The 19213-nt window shown below is 34.8% G+C and overlaps 1 protein-coding gene across 1 annotated transcript in view; it reads right to left on the reverse strand.

Annotated features, from left to right (window-relative positions):
* Positions 1–19213, reverse strand: part of LOC136822389 (tRNA-dihydrouridine(16/17) synthase [NAD(P)(+)]-like) — a 40744-nt gene extending 21531 nt beyond the window's left edge. The window contains exons 1-3 of the mRNA XM_067078639.1: positions 18908–19213; positions 16810–16918; positions 16510–16560 (exon numbers count right to left, since the gene is read on the reverse strand). Coding sequence (XP_066934740.1) covers positions 16510–16560; positions 16810–16918; positions 18908–19141 — 394 coding nt within the window. The 5' untranslated portion in view covers positions 19142–19213. The remainder of the gene's footprint in view (positions 1–16509; positions 16561–16809; positions 16919–18907) is intronic.

Here is a 19213-nt window from a genome sequence, read left to right on the forward strand (position 1 = left end):
AAAATTCGGCGAAAGAGATGTCAAATTTGTGATTGGGGCATTGTTCAAAGCGATTGTTTTCATAGCCTTGGTAGCTTGTCTTGTGAGCATAGTAGAAGCGAGATTAATTTTCAGAATTTGAAAAGAATCTCGTTGACTTTTGCTCATCAGGCAAGCAGATTAATTTTTCTTTAAGAAAATGATCATGCTGGCGACACGAAGCTCTTTGTGCTGTGAACACAACCAAAGCCAGGAGATGATGGTATTTTCAAATAATCACATTCTTTTTCTTTGGTTGTACTTTCAGCCGTCATTTTCAGAATTTGAAAAACGCTAGTGTGATTATAGCTCATCAGATCGGTTTGGCTACGGTATACGCAAATGAGCGAGACAAAAGTCAGGGCAGAGCATGATCTATTTTCTAATTATCGCATGTCATTTGCTTTGGTTGTATTTACAGCAGTCAAACTTTATTGTTAAAAGTGCGTTATCACAGCCACTTTATTCAATAATTGGTTATGGAAGAAACCGATGTCATTATAAAATGAAAAGACAGAAAACTTTGACATTCTCAGTTAGCTTGTTTTGTGAGCATAATCGAAAGATGCGTTATTTTCAGAATTTGAAAACGCCTCCTTGATTATGGCTCATTAGCCAAGTAGATTAGTTTTGTTAGGACAATCTGCTAAACGTAGTATCAACATACTTATTGAAGCTCTTGTCCTGTAAGCACACTTCGACGGGTGAAATATCATATTTTCAAGTGTGTTATTTTTACTTCGATTTGTACTGATAGTCATTGCGTTCATTCTGGTAAAGAAATAGTCGTTGGAGAATCTTGCCTTTCGACATGCAGTTCAGCGATTGTCTTTTGAGGACAATCAAAGTCAGGACATTGCTGCATTTTCAAATAATGTTATTCGTTGGTTATACTCATAATTTTAAAAGTGTTTTTTGTGTGTATCTTTGTGTATCTATAGAGTATGATGGTAATAGCAATTGCAATTGATGAGAAACGTTGGTTCCGGTAAAGCACATTCGTGATAACATTAATTAATGATTTCTTCTACAACACTCTCTGTTGTGCCTGTAGTGGTGAATTTCAAACAATTTTCCTCTGGCTTGAATGTGACAAAAACATTACGTCATGAATATAATTGGTACAAAGTTCTAAGCTAGCAGGTGATATTTTGCTCTAGATGTTTTAGAGCTACAACTGTAGCGTAGCCAAGAGGGGCGCAAAAATTGTGTAGGAGAGCAGATTTTTCAATTTGTCAATGGCAAGTATGATGAAAAATGAAGATGATTCCATATTTCTTAGTGAATTTTCGTTTTACTAAGCAGAATATTGAATTCTCTAAAAAGATACCACCAGCTGTATCGAAAATGGAAATGAAGACCATTTCTACGAATTCAAATTGCCTTCCTTTATAATATGCAATTGTTTCGTGATGTATTTTGTATCTAAACAGCAGTATTGTGTAAATTGTGGTGCTTTGCCATAGTAGTTTTGTTAGAGCACTCGATTGATATTGGTAGTTTTAACAGCATAGTCGAAGAGCGGTTCATTTTAAGAATTTGAGAAGCTCATTGACTATAGCTCATTGGCCAAGTAGATTCATTTTGCTATACGAAAATGAACATACTCTTCGACAAGAAACTCTTTGTGCTGTGAACACAACCAAAGATAGAACATGGGTATAGCCAGCTGTTTTTACTCTTGGTTATGCTCATTGCAGTAAGAAAACATTGTCTCTTTATGCAATACTTGATAGTGGGATAATCGTTTATAATCTGTATAATACAGTGATATAATTAGGGTGTTATATGATACCGGGTGCGCCACAAAAAAGTTTCTCTCTTTGAAACTGACTTTCTCAAAATCTAAAAATTTTAAAAGAATCATTCCTATTCCATTAAAAAGAAAAAAGATAAACTTAAATTTTGATAGGTCATTTATTAAATTCGGTTCATTAGATCGAAAGTTATGCTCAATTGAATAAAGAAGTTACTTTCAGAAAGTGCCCGAAAACGTTTAAAATCGACCTATCAATTTTTATTTTCAAAATTGGCAATCATAATAGGCTTTACTTGATTAAGAGCATTTTTCAGTAATTAAACATATAAATTTTGAAACTGATGGTTCGAATGAGTTTAAAATCTTCATCAAAATCATTTTAATTTACTTTTACCGAAACTTTCCTCAGATTTTTGGTTCTAGACTGGATAAAGTCTATGAAAGCCTGGATACACCTCGAAACCCGTATTTGATGTATTTTTATGAATTTTTATGAATCTTACCAGATTTCTTTGGCTTTTTTCGACGAAGTTCTTGCTTTCATTGAAATTCAACCTTACTCTATATAACAAAAGGTCATTTAGACAGCTAATTATCATTTTTAATGACTGAAACGAAAATACTGATGCATCATGTAATTATGCTTCTGTTTAATTTGATAGGTCGATTTTTAACGTTTTTGGGCCTTTTCTGAAAGTAACTTTTTTATTCAATTGAGCATAACTTTCGATCTAATGAACCGAATTTAATAAATGACCCATCAAAATTTAAGTTTATCTTTCTTTTTTCCAATGGAATAAGAATGGTTCTTTTAAAATTTTCAGATTTCGAGAAAATTAGTTTTAAAGAGAGAAACTTTTTTGTGGCGCACCCGGTATGATAATTGTAACAATTTAATATCAGGTTATATAAAATATATTTTATCCCTTGCTGTTTTTCTACTTTGTCCACAACATGTAGCATGCTATACTACTGTATATAATGGAAACTTTTGGGAGCTATAAAGCTTCAACTTCTGAGCACAAAAAAGTGATGTTTTCCACAAAGAAACAAATTTTCATAGGTGCTCAGAGGACAGTTTTAGTGAGATGATTTAGTCACTTTAGAAATAACTTTATTTCCAAATCAAATAGACTTTTGTCAAAGTGGTCAAAAAACCAAATTGCTTCAAAATCAAAATCGTAATCGAAGAGCAAATAAAAAGAATCCTGACAAAAAACATTGCTTCAAGTCTTTATAAAGCTGGCGTCATTGAAAAAAGTGACGTCAAATAAATGTTAATGATAAGTCGCTTTTACAGTGAGAATTTCAGTTAAGCATACAAGCTGAAAAAAGAAAATTGAAGGATCGTGCTATTTGGTAATTTGGTGTGACCATCATCAAAAGGGTCGATTATTTCAAATGTGTTGATTCTGCTACTACGGTACGAAGACTCTCTCAAATAGATATAATTGGTGGCCTGATATTTTCAACAGTGATTTGTCTTGCGAGCACAATAAAAAAATGACAATGATTTTTAATTCATAGAAATTTCTTTGGGTATAGGTGTACCTAAAGTATCTGATTACTTCCGATGTTGAAAGTTTCAAAGAATTTTTATATCTTGTTTATATGAATGTGCATTATGACCACATGTTAGAACTGATGACTGAAAACTTGAATGAGTGGATATCGTTCAATTCGATTTCCAATGTTTTTCGAAGCACGACGTGAAAACGTAGAGCCTGCTGCTGATTTCAAAAAGACAAAGTCTTAAACTTTGATCTGTAAGCGCCAAGACCTTGGAATTTTTAAATTCTGCTTTGATAATCGACTGTAATTTCACAGTGAAGAATTGATTAGGCCCTCATCGGTATATCATGAAATCTTACGCGAAAGGTAAAACACTTCAGAAGAGATATTACGTCTTTTACTTCCTGTGGTTTTGTAAAGGTACGCGATGTAGAATAAGATTTAAAGCTTGTCTTGTGAGTATGGTGAAAATGAAGAATGATTTACAATTACTCTCTCCATTTTTGGTTTCATACTCACAATAGAAGCAGCTTAGACTTTGAAATATTATTGCATGAATCAACCATCATTCGTCTTACGAGCGTATGTAATAAAGATAACGATATTTTTCGATATACATTGATGAGCTTGGTATTGACGTTCTAAGGGTTAAATATTTCTATCTGAAAAACTATGATCATGAGTGAAGATGATTTTTCATTCATCGGAAAATTTCTGGTATTGCCCATTAAAATTGTTTAAACCAATATAAAAACATCTTTGTACTTGATTTTACTTCGGTAATTATCATATGAGCCAATCAAAAGTGGTGATGATTTTTTCAAATTACTATTAATTTGCTCATAAGGCAAGCCGATTCTCTCATAATGAATATTTTGAGCACCTTCTGTGTCTAAGATCTCACTCTAAGCAGTAATATTGCGAAAACCTTTGGTGCTTTCTTTTGTGAGCACAATAAAAAAGGATGGTGATTTCAAATCAGCCGACGCTTTTAGAGAAGCTCATAAGGGAAAGCGATTATTATTTCACAATATCTGGATATTTAAGCAACTTCTTTGTCTGCGATCTCTGAGAAACAATATTGCGAAAACATTTGGTGCTTTCTCTTGTGAGCACAATCTAAAAGGATGGTGATTTCGAATCAGCCGACGCTTTTAGATAAGCTCATAAGGGAATTCGATTATTATTTCACAATATCTGGATATTTAAGCATCTTTGTCTGCGATCTCTGAGAAACAATATTGCGAAAACTTTTTGTGCTTTCTCTTCTAAGCACAATCTAAAATGATGGTGATTTTGAATCAGCCAACGCTTTTAGATGAGCTCATAAGGGAATTCGATTATTATTGCACAATATCTGGATATTTAAGCATCTTTGTCTGCGATCTCTGAGAAACAATATTGCGAAAACTTTTTGTGCTTTCTTTTGTGAGCACAATCTAAAAGGATGGTGATTTCGAATCAGCCGACGCTTTTAGAGAAGCTCATAAGGGAATTCGATTATTATTTCACAATATCTGGATATTTAAGCAACTTCTTTGTCTGCGATCTCTGAGAAACAATATTGCGAAAACATTTGGTGCTTTCTCTTGTGAGCACAATCTAAAAGGATGGTGATTTCGAATCAGCCGACGCTTTTAGATAAGCTCATAAGGGAATTCGATTATTATTTCACAATATCTGGATATTTAAGCATCTTTGTCTGCGATCTCTGAGAAACAATATTGCGAAAACTTTTTGTGCTTTCTCTTCTAAGCACAATCTAAAATGATGGTGATTTTGAATCAGCCAACGCTTTTAGATGAGCTCATAAGGGAATTCGATTATTATTGCACAATATCTGGATATTTAAGCATCTTTGTCTGCGATCTCTGAGAGAAACAATATTGCGAAAACTTTTTGTGCTTTCTTTTGTGAGCACAATCTAAAAGGATGGTGATTTCGAATCAGCCGACGCTTTTAGAGAAGCTCATAAGGGAATTCGATTATTATTTCACAATATCTGGATATTAAGCAACTTCTTTGTCTGCGATCTCTGAGAAACAATATTGCGAAAACATTTGGTGCTTTCTCTTGTGAGCACAATCTAAAAGGATGGTGATTTCGAATCAGCCGACGCTTTTAGATAAGCTCATAAGGGAATTCGATTATTATTTCACAATATCTGGATATTTAAGCATCTTTGTCTGCGATCTCTGAGAAACAATATTGCGAAAACTTTTTGTGCTTTCTCTTCTAAGCACAATCTAAAATGATGGTGATTTTGAATCAGCCAACGCTTTTAGATGAGCTCATAAGGGAATTCGATTATTATTGCACAATATCTGGATATTTAAGCATCTTTGTCTGCGATCTCTGAGAAACAATATTGTGAAAACTTTTTGTGCTTTCTTTTGTGAGCACAATCTTAAAGGATGGTGATTTTGAATCAGCCGACGCTTTTAGAGAAGCTCACAAGGGAATTCGATTATTATTTCACAATATTTGGATATTTAAAAAAGCAACTTCTTTGTCTGCGATCTCTGAGAAACAATATTGCGAAAACGTTTGGCGCTTTCTTTTGTGAGCACAATCAAAAAGGCAGATGATTTCAAACTCATCAAGGGTTTTTCATGCACTCATAAAAGAAAAGTGGAAATATCTTAATATTTAAGCAACTTCTGGATATCAATCTCTAAGTAGCAATATTGTGAAGACTTTTGGTGCTTTCTCTTATGAGCACAATGAAATAGGATGGTGATTTCAAAATCATCACATCTTTTCAACTTGTTCATAAGGCAAGCTGATTCTCTCATAAAGAATATTTTGAGCATTTTCTGTGTCTAAGATCTCACTCTAAGCAGTAATATTGCGAAAACTTTTGGTGCTTGCTTTTGTGAGCACAATCTAAAAGGATGGTGATTTCGAATTCACCGTCGGTTTTAGAGAAGCTCATAAGGGAATTCGGTTATTATTTCACAATATCTGGATATTTAAGCATCTTTGTCTGCGATCTCTGAGAAACAATATTGCCAAAACTTTTGGTGCTTTCTCGTGTGAGCACAATGAAATAGGATGGTGATTTCAAATTCATCAAGGTTTTTTCATGCGCTCATAAGAAAAGTTGAAATATCTTAATATTTAAGCTACTTCTGGATATCAATCTCTAAGAAACAATACTGTGAAACCTTTTGGTGCTTTCTCATGTGAGCACAAGGAAATAGGATGGTGATTTCAAATTCAAATCATCACATCTTTTCAACTTGCTCATAAGGCGAGGGGATTCTCTAAAGATATTTTTAAATATCTAATAATTTAGATTTCCCGCTGAAAGCTTCGTTGTTTTCCCTTGTGAGCACAATCAAAAAGGCTGATGATTTCAAATTCATGGAAGCTTCTTGATGGTTCATAAGGCAATTCGAATTTCTCAAATCTCTGGATATTTAAGCAACTTCTTTGTCTGCGATCTCTAAGTAACAATAAAGTTTTTTTTTCCTAAAAGTTTTTTCATCTTATTTTGAATCTTCGACATGAACACAGATTCCGATTGGTGACTAAAAATGATAATCCTTCACAACTAGGAAATCAAGGTAGGTACAAAAGGATCATACTTTAGGTTACTTTCTTTACATCTATTTATGTTTACTTTTTCGACATGCTTTTGAATGAATTGTTATTGTTTATTTCAAAATCATGTTCTTATGGACCATGTCGTTAAAGAATGAACAATGGGGAAATACTTAGTCTGTGCTTATGAACTTTGGGAGCATGTCGTTCAAATAATGTGTAACCGGTAATTTCTCTCTTAGTTTGTGTCTAAAGCAAATTTCCATGGAAGCTTTATTTTACGACTTGCTTCTAAATGAGTGGATATCGTTCAATTCCAGCTCTTCTTTATATTTAGAGGCATGTCGTGAAAGTGAAGAAACTTTAGTTGACTAGGATTGAGTTGGACATGCTTTCGGACAAATTGATATCGTTTTTCATGTCATGGAGAAACGTCGCAGTAAGATTGTTCGGTTTATCGGCATTTTCATTGTACTGTGTTCATGAAATTGACGTCATTTAATTGACTGATTGACGTCAAATAAAAAAAAAGTTGCATACTAGAAAGTTAAATAAGTGCAGAACGTTGTGTCGATCACATGACATGAAAACAGATGAAAGAAAAATTGAAATAATTTGTCTTGCCTTGTTTTGTGAGTATGAACTGAAAAGTACGGTGATTTCAAATCAGCCAGTTTGTTTTCATTTATACTCAGATAACGAGTTGGTCGGAATATCTGAATGATATTTTGTGTACACACTTTTTTTTATAAGAATGGTGTAAATCCATTTCATCATGGATATTCTTAACTTTTTTGGGAAAATCATCCTAAAACATTCTTACAGCATTCTTATTACTTGGGGGTAATTGGCAATTTATGATTTAGAATGCTCTAAAAATGACATTCTTTGCTTGAATAGCAAAACTCCATGATGGTGATATTCTTAGCATATTCTTAATTTTTTGGCCATTTTCATCATGGACATTCTTATAAAGTGTATTCTTATAAAAAAAAAAGCGTGTAGACAACATCAATCTTATATATTGTGGGAATGATCAATTATCTGCCCTAGTTCAATTAGCTGGTAAGATTATTTGGTTCTCAAAAGTATTTGAACGTTTCATCCATAGCTTGTTAGACAGGTTTAAGTAAAGGAAAAAAAAATTCGATTTATCTGCCAAATCTGGTTGAATTCGACGATGAGATGATTTGAAAGTCAAAAATATTTTGAAAAACTGCATTTCATTCATTATATTTTGATATTTTGCCGAATAATAAAAAGGACAATGCTTTAAAATTAATATGAACTTTAAATTCAGCTCATTGGGCAACTAGGCTCTCAGTTACCTGAAATATATGCTAAAAATATAAAATTCTTTTGTAGCTTCTCTTGTGAGTGTGATTAAAAAGTGTGATATTTTCAAACTATAGGCATGATCTTGATTGCACTCCCGAGTTATAAGCAGATTAGGAAAAATTTCAGATATCAAAATGGAAAGCCTAACAAAATAAACTTAGAATTTCGTTTATAGCTTCTCTTGTGAGTGTGTTCAAAACGTGCGATACTTTAGAATTATTGGCATGATTTTAATAGCACTCAAAAGTTATAAGCGGATTAGGAAAAATTTCAGATGGTAAAAAGGAAAGCCTAGCGGAAGAAACTTAAAATTTCTTTTGCAGCTTCTCTTGTGAGTGTGTTCAAAACGTGCGATACTTTAGAATTATTGGCATGATTTTAATAGCACTCACAAGTTATAGCAGATTAGGAAAAATTCAGATGGCAAAATGAAAAGCCTAGCGGAAGAAACTTCAAATTTCTTTTGTAGCTTCTCTTGTGAGTGTGTACAAAACGTGCGATATTTTCAAACTATAGGCATGATTTTGATTGCACTCACAAGTTAGAAAGCGGATTAGGAAAAATTCACTTGGCAAATTTCAGAGTTCAGCAGCAGGAACTTGTTCATAAGCAAACTTTGATATTCAACATTCATTTCAAAATGTATAGTTGATAATTATAAGGTCTTCGTTTATTACGAGTAACTTGTGTTGTTTTAGTTACAGGAGTTTTTGTTCGCCTTCACCGTTCTTTTCTGTACGATGTTATTGCTTTGTTTTGTGAGCACTTTGGAAGTAGTTCATGTTTTCAAATCACACGATCCTTTCTTGTAGATGCTCATAAGGGAAGCAGAAAGCATATTTTATGGTTGTAACGATTTTATTGCTTTTGTCTTGTGAGCACTTTGGAAAGTAGTTCATGTTTTCAAATCACACGATTCTTTACTTGCAGAGTGCTCATAAGGTAAGCAGAAAGCATCTTCTATGGTTGTAACAATTTTATTGCTTTTGTTTTGTGAGCACTTTGGAAAGTAGTTCATGTTTTCAAATCACACGATCCTTTCTTGTAGATGCTCATAAGGGAAGCAGAAAGCATATTTTATGGTTGTAACGATTTTATTGCTTTTGTCTTGTGAGCACTTTGGAAAGTAGTTCATGTTTTCAAATCACACGATTCTTTACTTGCAGAGTGCTCATAAGGTAAGCAGAAAGCATCTTCTATGGTTGTAACGATTTTATTGCTTTTTTCTTGTGAGCACTTTTGGAAAGTAGTTCGCGTTTTCAAATCACACGATCCTTTCTTGTAGGTGCTCATAAGGGAAGCAGAAAGCATATTCTATGGTTGTACGATTTTATTGCTTTTGTCTTGTGAGCACTTTGGAAAGTAGTTCATGTTTTCAAATCACACGATTCTTTGCTTGCAGAGTGCTCATAAGGTAAGCAGAAAGCATCTTCTATGGTTGTAACGATTTTCTTGTTTTTGTCTCGTGAGTAATTCTTCTTGGTTTTCTTATATTGTATTAAGTAAGTCTGCGACCGCAGTCGGACCCGAAGGCTCCTCTTTCGATAGCCATCTACCCGAAGGTAGGGGAGGGCGCCACTCTTACTCACTGGATTGCTCCACTTACCCTTGATCCTTCTCTTAACTGCTGAGCAACAAGCAGAGAAGGCATGTTGGGAATCGGATGCTCTACCACTGCACTACGGTCACTTCTTATATTGAGAGCAATCTAAAGAAGGGGTTATTCTTTTCGATCATAGACGTAGACCTGTGTGTGACTTCTACCTGGTTAGACAAGGAAAATAAACAGTATAGTAATAGACGTATTATCGGTAGGTAAGGTTGTTGCTTGTTTGTAAGAATGGTAGGAGATCTGACTGTCACTTTTAGACCGCAGCTAAATGTCCAGAGCATGCTTATTACCAAGTAGTGTTCAAACTATGTTATGGCATCATGTAGCTTTTGGTTTTGTCAGTACCTTTTCGTATAGCTTGTTTGTAAGCATGTTAGGGGAACTGACTGTCACTTTTGGATGGTAGCCTAAATGTCCAGAGCATGCTTTATATTACCAAGTAGTGTTCAAACTATATCATGGTATCATGTAGCTTCTAGTTTTGTCAGTACCTTTTCGTATAGCTTGTTTGTAAGCATGTTAGGGGAACTGACTGTCACTTTTGGATGGTAGCCTAAATGTCCAGAGCATGCTTATTACCAAGTAGTGTTCAAACTATATCATGGCATCATGTAGCTTCTAGCTTTGTCAGTACCTGTTCGTATAGCTTGTTTGTAAGCATATTAGGAGAACTGACTGTCACTTTTAGACGGCAGCTAAATGTCCAGAACATGCTTATTACCAAGTAGTGTTTAAACTATGTTATGGCATCATGTAGCTTCTAGTAATATTTTATGATTGCTTGTTCGCAAGCATGTTAGTGAATTCATCGACTGTCACTTTTAGACGGCAGCTAAATGTCCAGAACATGCTTATTACCAAGTAGTGTTTAAACTATGTTATGGCATCATGTAGCTTCTAGTAATATTTTATGATTGCTTGTTCGCAAGCATGTTAGTGAATTCATCGACTGTCACTTTTAGACGGCAGCTAAATGTCCAGAACATGCTTATTACCAAGTAGTGTTCAAACTATGTTATGACATCATGTAGCTTTTAGTTTTGTCAGTGCCTGTTCGTATAGCTTGTTTGTAAGCATGTTAGGAGATCTGACTGTCACTTTTAGACGGCAACTAAATGTCCAGAGCATGCTTATTACCAAGTAGTGTTCAAACTATATCATGGCATCATGTAGCTTCTAGCTTTGTCAGTACCTGTTCGTATAGCTTGTTTGTAAGCATGTTAGGAGATCTGACTGTCACTTTTAGACGGCAACTAAATGTCCAGAGCATGCTTATTACCAAGTAGTGTTCAAACTATATCATGGCATCATGTAGCTTCTAGCTTTGTCAGTACCTGTTCGTATAGCTTGTTTGTAAGCATGTTAGGAGATCTGACTGTCACTTTTAGACGGCAACTAAATGTCCAGAGCATGCTTATTACCAAGTAGTGTTCAAACTATATCATGGCATCATGTAGCTTCTAGTTTTGTCAGTACCTGTTCGTATAGCTTGTTTGTAAGCATGTTAGGAGAACTGACTGTCACTTTTAGACGGCAGCTAAATGTCCAGAGCATGCTTATTACCAAGTAGTGTTCAAACTATGTTATGGTATCATGTAGCTTCTAGCTTTGTCAGTACCTGCTCGTATAGCTTGTTTGTAAGCATGTTAGGAGATCTGACTGTCACTTTTAGACGGCAGCTAAATGTCCAGATCATGCTTATTACCAAGTTGTGTTTAAATCATATTATGGCATCATGTAGCTTCTAGCTTTGTCAGTACCTGTTCGTATAGCTTGTTTGTAAGCATGTTAGGAGAACTGACTGTCACTTTTAGACGGCAGCTAAATGTCCAGAACATGCTTATTACCAAGTAGTGTTCAAACTATGTTATGGTATCATGTAGCTTCTAGCTTTGTCAGTACCTGTTCGTATAGCTTGTTTGTAAGCATGTTAGGAGATCTGACTGTCACTTTTAGATGGCAGCTAAATGTCCAGAACATGCTTATTACCAAGTAGTGTTCAAACTATGTTATGGTATCATGTAGCTTCTAGCTTTGTCAGTACCTGCTCGTATAGCTTGTTTGTAAGCATGTTAGGAGAACTGCCTTCACCGGTCAACCAATGCCATGTGAGGGGAATTGGGTACCATGCACCGATAAAAGAGTGTAGGGAGATATGCGCGTGGTGTGATTAGATCCAGTTTAACTATGGAATATTTTGTTAAATTTTAGTACCAGGTAGCTGGTTTTTGAGTGCATTTGAAAAGGGTAAAAAGAATTTTAGAATAAATGAGTAATTCAATTAAACACATAAGACAAAGTGGGCATCTATCAAAACGTTAGAATATGTATCCTGTAGCTTGTTTTGCGAGTGCAATTTATAAAGGGTGGTATTTTCAGAATAATTCTCCAACTTAGTTGCACTCGTAGAACAAAAGTTTCTACAAGATTTCACAACATTTTAAAAGTACGTAATAGCTTAATAGGCGAATCAGCAGTATTGATACATGGACTATTGTTTTGAAAGTGAGCTGATAATATAACTTGTTTGTAAGAATGGTCAGGAGATTTGTCTTTCACTTTTTTGGGATGAATGATGAAATCTCCACACCATGCTTATCGTCCCATGGTGTTGAAAAATTCTATATTTGATATTTGATATTTTTATTTGTTCAGTCAGTTCTAATGCCTGTTCTGCTAGTGCAATTCAATAAAGAGATATTTCAAGAACAACTTTCTACGAAAATTCTTTCTTGGCTTGTCTTGTGAGTGTATTAAAAATATGCTATATTTTCAAACTATGGGTATGATTTTAATAGCACTCAAAAGTTACAAAGCGGACCGATAGAATGTTGAAAACGTTTTGTAGAAGCTTGTTCATAAAAGTAAGATTTGATATTCTTCTCTGTTCATTCACAAGCGGGCTTTCATAAAATTTTGGTTTTCTTGTCTGTATGTGTACGAACGTTAACTAGTCTAAACAAATCAAAACTAGTAAAAAATTGGAGCACTTTGAGGTGTTTTTATAGCACTGGAGATGTTAGCTAGATCATCTTCTTAATGAACGTGATAAACATTTCGATGGTTATCGACCACAAAAATGGTACATTCTTTAAAAGCTTGTTTTGCGAATTTATAGGGATATATTATCTTTAAAGGGTGGTATTTTCGACAAAGCATTTTGTATTTGGTTGCACAGAAATAATGTATCCACCAAAAACCACAAAGAATGGTATTTGCAGAATAATTCCAGTATTTAGTTGCACTCGGGTGCATTTTCAGCCGCTAATGCTTATTTGCTACTTTTAAACGAACCTTAGAATTTAAAGTAAGATAATCTCAAAATGGGAAAATCGTTGAGGGTCTGTGCTTTCAAGATCGTGATTCAGAGCAAAAACTGTTCCCTTTAGTTAAGACTTGTCAGCAAATTCAAATCTCAAAGTAAAAAACTTTAAGGCTTATAGTGTACCGAAAGTGTTGTTTATTAGAGTGGTTGTCTTTCATTGGCCATAAAGGTTAATTTTAAGCAAGATTTTCAAGGTAAATTTTTTCATTAACTTGTCGGCATTTCTTCCTTAAAATAATACCACGTTGACTATGTGAAGGGCCTTATTCATTAAACCTAATGACTGTATATATATACCATTGACCCGTGTTTGAAAGTTAGAATATCCTTTATGTGAATAACTTGTGAGTATCATCATTACCAAGTAATCCTGTTAAAAGCACCACGAACTCTAAGACTGATAACTAGAATTAAAGACCGATTCAAATGATAGATTTATTGAATAGTGTGTCTTTCTGATAGTGATTCTCAGAGAAAATCATTTTTCTCAAAAAAAGGTGTTTTTCTGAGTCATGTTCATTCATTGAACCAAAAACCCCTAGAAACGATAAGTGGGTTGCACGGTTCGTTCAAAAAAATACATTCAGCTCAAAGTACGCGTCTTTCTGGATGTGACTTCCAGAGGAAACCTTCTTTTTATAAAGAGGAGATATCTCTTGGGTGATGTTCATTCAGATAACCAAGGACCTCAAGAAACGATAGGTGGAATGGACGTTTCGGTCAATAAGTATTTATTTAGGTTAGAAATTTCCTAATTTGGAATCAAATAATGGTTCAATGTATTCTTGGAGGTATTGTTGTTGTTTTGAGGAACAGGAGCCGCCCATGACAATGTGTACAACATGTTCATGAGGGAAAATACCGTTCATTATCTCTTTGGCAAAGGCCGAGTGAGCAAACAACATATAGAGTAAAAAGTGAAAAGTAAATAAAATTCACTTACTGAGAAATTCTTTCCTGGCTTGTCTTGTGAGTGTATTAAAAATATGCTATATTTTTAAACTATGGGTATGATTTTAATAGCACTCAAAAGTTACAAAGCGGACCGATAGAATGTTGAAAACGTTTTGTAGAAGCTTGTTCATAAAAGTAAGATTTGATATTCTTCCCTGTTCATTCACAAGCGGGCTTTCATAAAATTTTGGTTTTCTTGTCTGTATGTGTACGAGCGTTAACTAGTCTAGACAAATCAAACCTAGTGTTAAAGAAAAAGATAATTGCAATATGATGAAAATTGGACCATTTTGAGGTTTTTTTATAGCACTGGAGATGCTAGCTAGATCCTCTTCTTAATGAACGTGATAAACATTTCGATGGTTATCGACCACAAAAATGATACATTCTTTAAAAGCTTGTTTTGCGAATCTATAGGGATATATTATCTTTAAAGGGTAGCATTTTGTATTTGGTTGCACAGAAATAATGTATCTACCAAAAACCAAAAAGAATGGTATTTGCAGAATAATTCCAGTATTTAGTTGCACTCATAGAACAAACGGGCATAATTCCGCCTGCTAATGCTTTTTTGCTACTTTTAAACGAACCTTAGAATTTAAAGTTAGACAATCTCGAAATGAGAAAATCGTTGAGGGTCTGTGCTTTCAAGATCATGACTCAGAGCAAAACTGTTCCTTTTAGTTAAGATTTGTCAGCAAATTCAAATCTCAAAAACTTTAAGGCTTGCAGTGTACCGAAAGTGTTGTTTATTAGAGTGGTTGTCTTTCATTGGCCATAAAGGTTAATTTTAAGCAAGATTTTCAAGGTAAATTTTTTCATTAATTTGTCGGCATTTCTTCCTTAAAATAATACCACGTTGACTATGTGAAGGACTGTATTCATTAAACCTAATTAATGACTGTATATATACCATTGACCCGTATTTGAAATATAGAATATCATTATGTGAATAACTTGTGAAGATCATCTTTACCAAGTAATCCTGTTTGAAGGATGTATTACATATGTTACAGGTGGACTTTGAGCAGGATTGTGCAGCAATTGTTTTTTTTTGTTAAGACCTTATGTTGTTTGCTTCTGCTCAAATATACCAAGCACAATACACAATATTTTTACAAGACTAATCTTAAAAGAACATGATGTCGATTTAAGAAGCTATTCTTGAACCAATAAGTAAATGAGGTAAATAAATTAAGAATATTTTAAGAGCATAACAGGACTAAAAAAACAGCATAAGAACAGCCGATTCTCAGCCGTACTAGATAAATAAATTCATTTTTAACGTCGGAAGACTTCACCTTTCATTAAATTTGAAAACAATTTTTTGAAGCTATTTTTAGGATTTCAATATGGTGAAGTTCAAAATGGAGCAGTAGGGTTTTGTAATGGTTTAGGTTGAGCATGATTTTCAGAGCTGAATAATCCATTGCAAACACTTAAAAGGTGGTGGTATAGGTGCCGTGGTATAGTGGTAGTCGACCTTGGCTTCTGTGCAGGAGGCCAGGGTTCGATTCCCACTCACGGCAGTTCACTTGGCAAGTGAACGTTCCTTCGCCCGGGTCAACCCATGCCATGTGAGGGGAATTGGGTAGTCAGTTCAAGGTGCTGACGGGACGCTCATTAGTAAGCTCATTAGTAAGCGTCTATAGTTGCGAGAATAGGCCTCTAAAGCCTCCTGCAACTCAACCAAATAGAAATAGAAATAGAAAACTCAAAGAACACCCTCCCAAAAATCGATTGCCCTTTTCCAAGAATCGTATTGGATATTGTGTTCTCTCCTCTTCATCTCCAGAACACGGCAATATTCATCTTAACGTGATTTCAAAGAATAAAACTATTTTCTCGATAAGAAAGTTTTAACTTCGGAATCATGTTCATATAAACATACCAAACACCACGAACTCCAAAACTGATAACTAGAATTAAAGAACTATTCAAATATATAGTGTGTCTTTCTGAACGTGATTTCCAGAGAAAACCTTTTTTTTTATAAAGAGGAATGTTTTTCTGAGTCATGTTTATTCATTCAGTCAAGGACCTTTAGAAACTATAAGTGGAATGGACAGTTCGTTCAAAAAAAAAACATTCAGCTCAGAATATGTGTTTTCTGGACGTGATTTACAGAAAAAAACTTTTTTTTTTTATAAAGAGGAGATTTCTTGTGGGTCATGTTCATTCAGATAACCAAGGACCTCAAGAAACGATAGGTGGAATGGACGTTTCGGTCAATAAGTATTTATTTAGGTTAGAAATTTCCTAATATGGAATCAGATAGTGGTTGACTGTATTTTTGGAGGTATTGTTGTTGTTTTGAGGAACAGGAGCCGCCCATGACAATGTGTTCGACATGTGCAAGAGGGAAAATACCGTTCATTATCTCTTTGGTAAAGGCCGAGTGAGCAAACAGATCTAAAGTAAAAAAAGTGAATAAAAATCACTTACTGATATTCTCCACTCGTTCCCACTCTTCCATTAGAAATGCACCGTAATGTCCTTAAATGGAAAACAAAGGATGAGATGATAAAACGTCGAAAGACGGCTTTTTATGCAATACCTGTTTAATATTCGTGATGTGAGGCACTAGAGAGTCTTCCTATAATAATTCTAGTGCTACCCTTTTTCAGGACGAGCCCTTCTGCCATGCGAGAATTGTAAGAAAACCAGTGATTTATATCATGAAAAGTTTACTCAACAAAGGCAACCCTAGAAAAAATGATCGCCTTGAAAATTACACATTTGTACCTCTCGCAGCGATGACTTGAGGGCAACCGAGATTCAAATCAACTCCATCACAATGTGGTTCTGCTAATTCACAAGCATCTGCAAATTTCTCAGGATCGTTTGCACAAAACTGAAAAAAAGAAAAAGGTCGTATTATAGTCATAAACTCAATTGACATTTCAGAAAAGATGGGGCTTTCACATAAACTAGAGAGCTGCTTACATTTGAAGTCAATACTTTTTGACTACAGACTTCCATACGCCTATCGATACTAATGATTTGACATGGAAAGTTTTTAATTGACTTGACATTTTCAGGCTAAACTCTGATACAAGCCAAGCTAATTTTAACCTAAACTTTATTTCACACGAGAGAAATTTCTCTGAGTCTCTGAGATGGATGATTACCTGCCTCTCACGTGATAATCAGCTTGTGGTTAAACATTTGAGCAGGCTAAGGGGTTAGATTTTCCCCAAAAGTGTGGGCAGAAAATGGGGTTTTTGTCAATTATCCAAAACAAGTTTTAAGAGTAGTATTTGCCCTAATAATGATTACTAACTGATTAGCACTAATTAAAAACAAGAGCTTACGATGTACAAATTTCGAGCACTTTGAAAATTAAAACAAATATGATCATATTTCATGTAAACTAAATAAGATGAACAAGGGTATGTTTCTTCAGTCTTGAGTTGAAAGAAGCGATAGTGGACAAAGACAAAAGATTGGTTACAGCCGTTTCTTACGAATTTTCAAAATTACCATGATCTAGTTGTCGATTCTGGAATTTGCGTAATGATAATTTGATGAAACAACATGACAATATAATATTCAAAACGCAATCTGGAGATGAGTATTCCAGGAGTGATTGAGTTTGAAAGTAAGACGAAAAACTAAGTCTTGGTCCTATTTATCTACGACGACGAACGGAAAAAAGGCAAAACTATGAATAGAGAATTATACAAGGATGTGATAGTGCTGATGTCAGCAATTCTCTCAATCGCAATCACAACCATCAATAGTTCATGCATTTATATCATCGTGACAACAAAAAAATTACGAGAAAAACCACCCATGATATTCATCGTAAATCTCCTCGTAACTTATTTACTACAAGGCGTTTTCGTGATGCCGACCTACGCCGTTTTCCAGTCCCGCAACTTCAGTGAGACTGTATGCGTGTATATGTGTGATGCATGGCGCCTGTCTTACATGGTCACATTTTACGGGATGTGTGTCAACGTGTTACTGATCGCAATCGATCGATTTCTCGCAACTAAATATGCCTTATCTCGTAAAATCAGGCTGACTTCGACAAAGTGTAAGACAATATGCTGTTTGGCGTGGTTGTACATAATAATATTATGTTTGATACCGTTTGTGCCGATGAATAGGTCAAAATCGTTGGAGAATTCAAAATGTCATTATAATCAACCGAGGGTTTGGACTATTTTCATGCTGCTTGTCAATTCTGCTCTCCCTCTAGCTCTGAATTTTGGCATTTATATATACATTGCTCGCAAAATGAAACGCAATATAGTAGAGTGTTATTTGGAAAGCAGAAAAAACACAGTCAAGCTACAATTGATATGCACCACTGCAATGTCTTCTGACATTACATCATGGACCCAATAGCTCATTGGTTGGAAGTGACGTCAAAGCAGTCAATACGTAACTTTCAACCAATCAGCTATTGGGTGGAACGGAAGACATTGCAATGGTGCATATCATGATAGATCGACTGGCTTTGAATAGAAAGTTGACAACTCTGACGGTCAAAATAACACTCCTTTATGGTATAACCTGGATACCTTCTATTGTTTACTATAAGCTTGTTACCATAGCACCTAAAATATTCAGTGACGATTTTTACGGTTCCGACACAGAAGAAATAATAACTTTTTTCAACAAGTTTGTGACATTTTTGGATGCTGTTTTCGCACCTGTTCTGTTTTGTTACAGTAGTGAAGATTTCAGAAAAGCTTTTTGGAAGAGGTTCTGGGTGAAAAGAAGCGCGGTAGAAAGTTATGAGCTGAAATGAAACTTAATTAAGAATTGAGGATTACACAAGGGCGCGAAGCACCTGAAATGTAGACCAGATTACAAAAAAAACATAGCATACCTGAAATAGCAGAGGTCGATCATCAGGGCAATGTTCAATAACCAGTTTCCTGTACTTTGGATCTCTGGAAAAGATACCAGCATGCCACATCGGTGTGTAACAAAGATGCACACCCAATTCTCTTGACATTTTTCTGAAAGGTAATTCTGATTGATCAACCATTGGTGCTAAAACATGTTTAGGTGAACCGAGAACCTCTTTGTAAAATTTGTATCCTTCGTTTTCTTCAGCCATTTTGATAGTGAGTTATAATTGTATCTTTTTGTTGTTTTTATGATTGATATTTTTTTAGTTTAGTTTAGTTTT

This window comes from Clytia hemisphaerica, unplaced genomic scaffold (genome assembly GCF_902728285.1).
Source record: "Clytia hemisphaerica strain Z4C2 unplaced genomic scaffold, Clytia hemisphaerica genome assembly, whole genome shotgun sequence".
In the NCBI taxonomy this organism is placed as follows: domain Eukaryota; kingdom Metazoa; phylum Cnidaria; class Hydrozoa; order Leptothecata; family Clytiidae; genus Clytia; species Clytia hemisphaerica.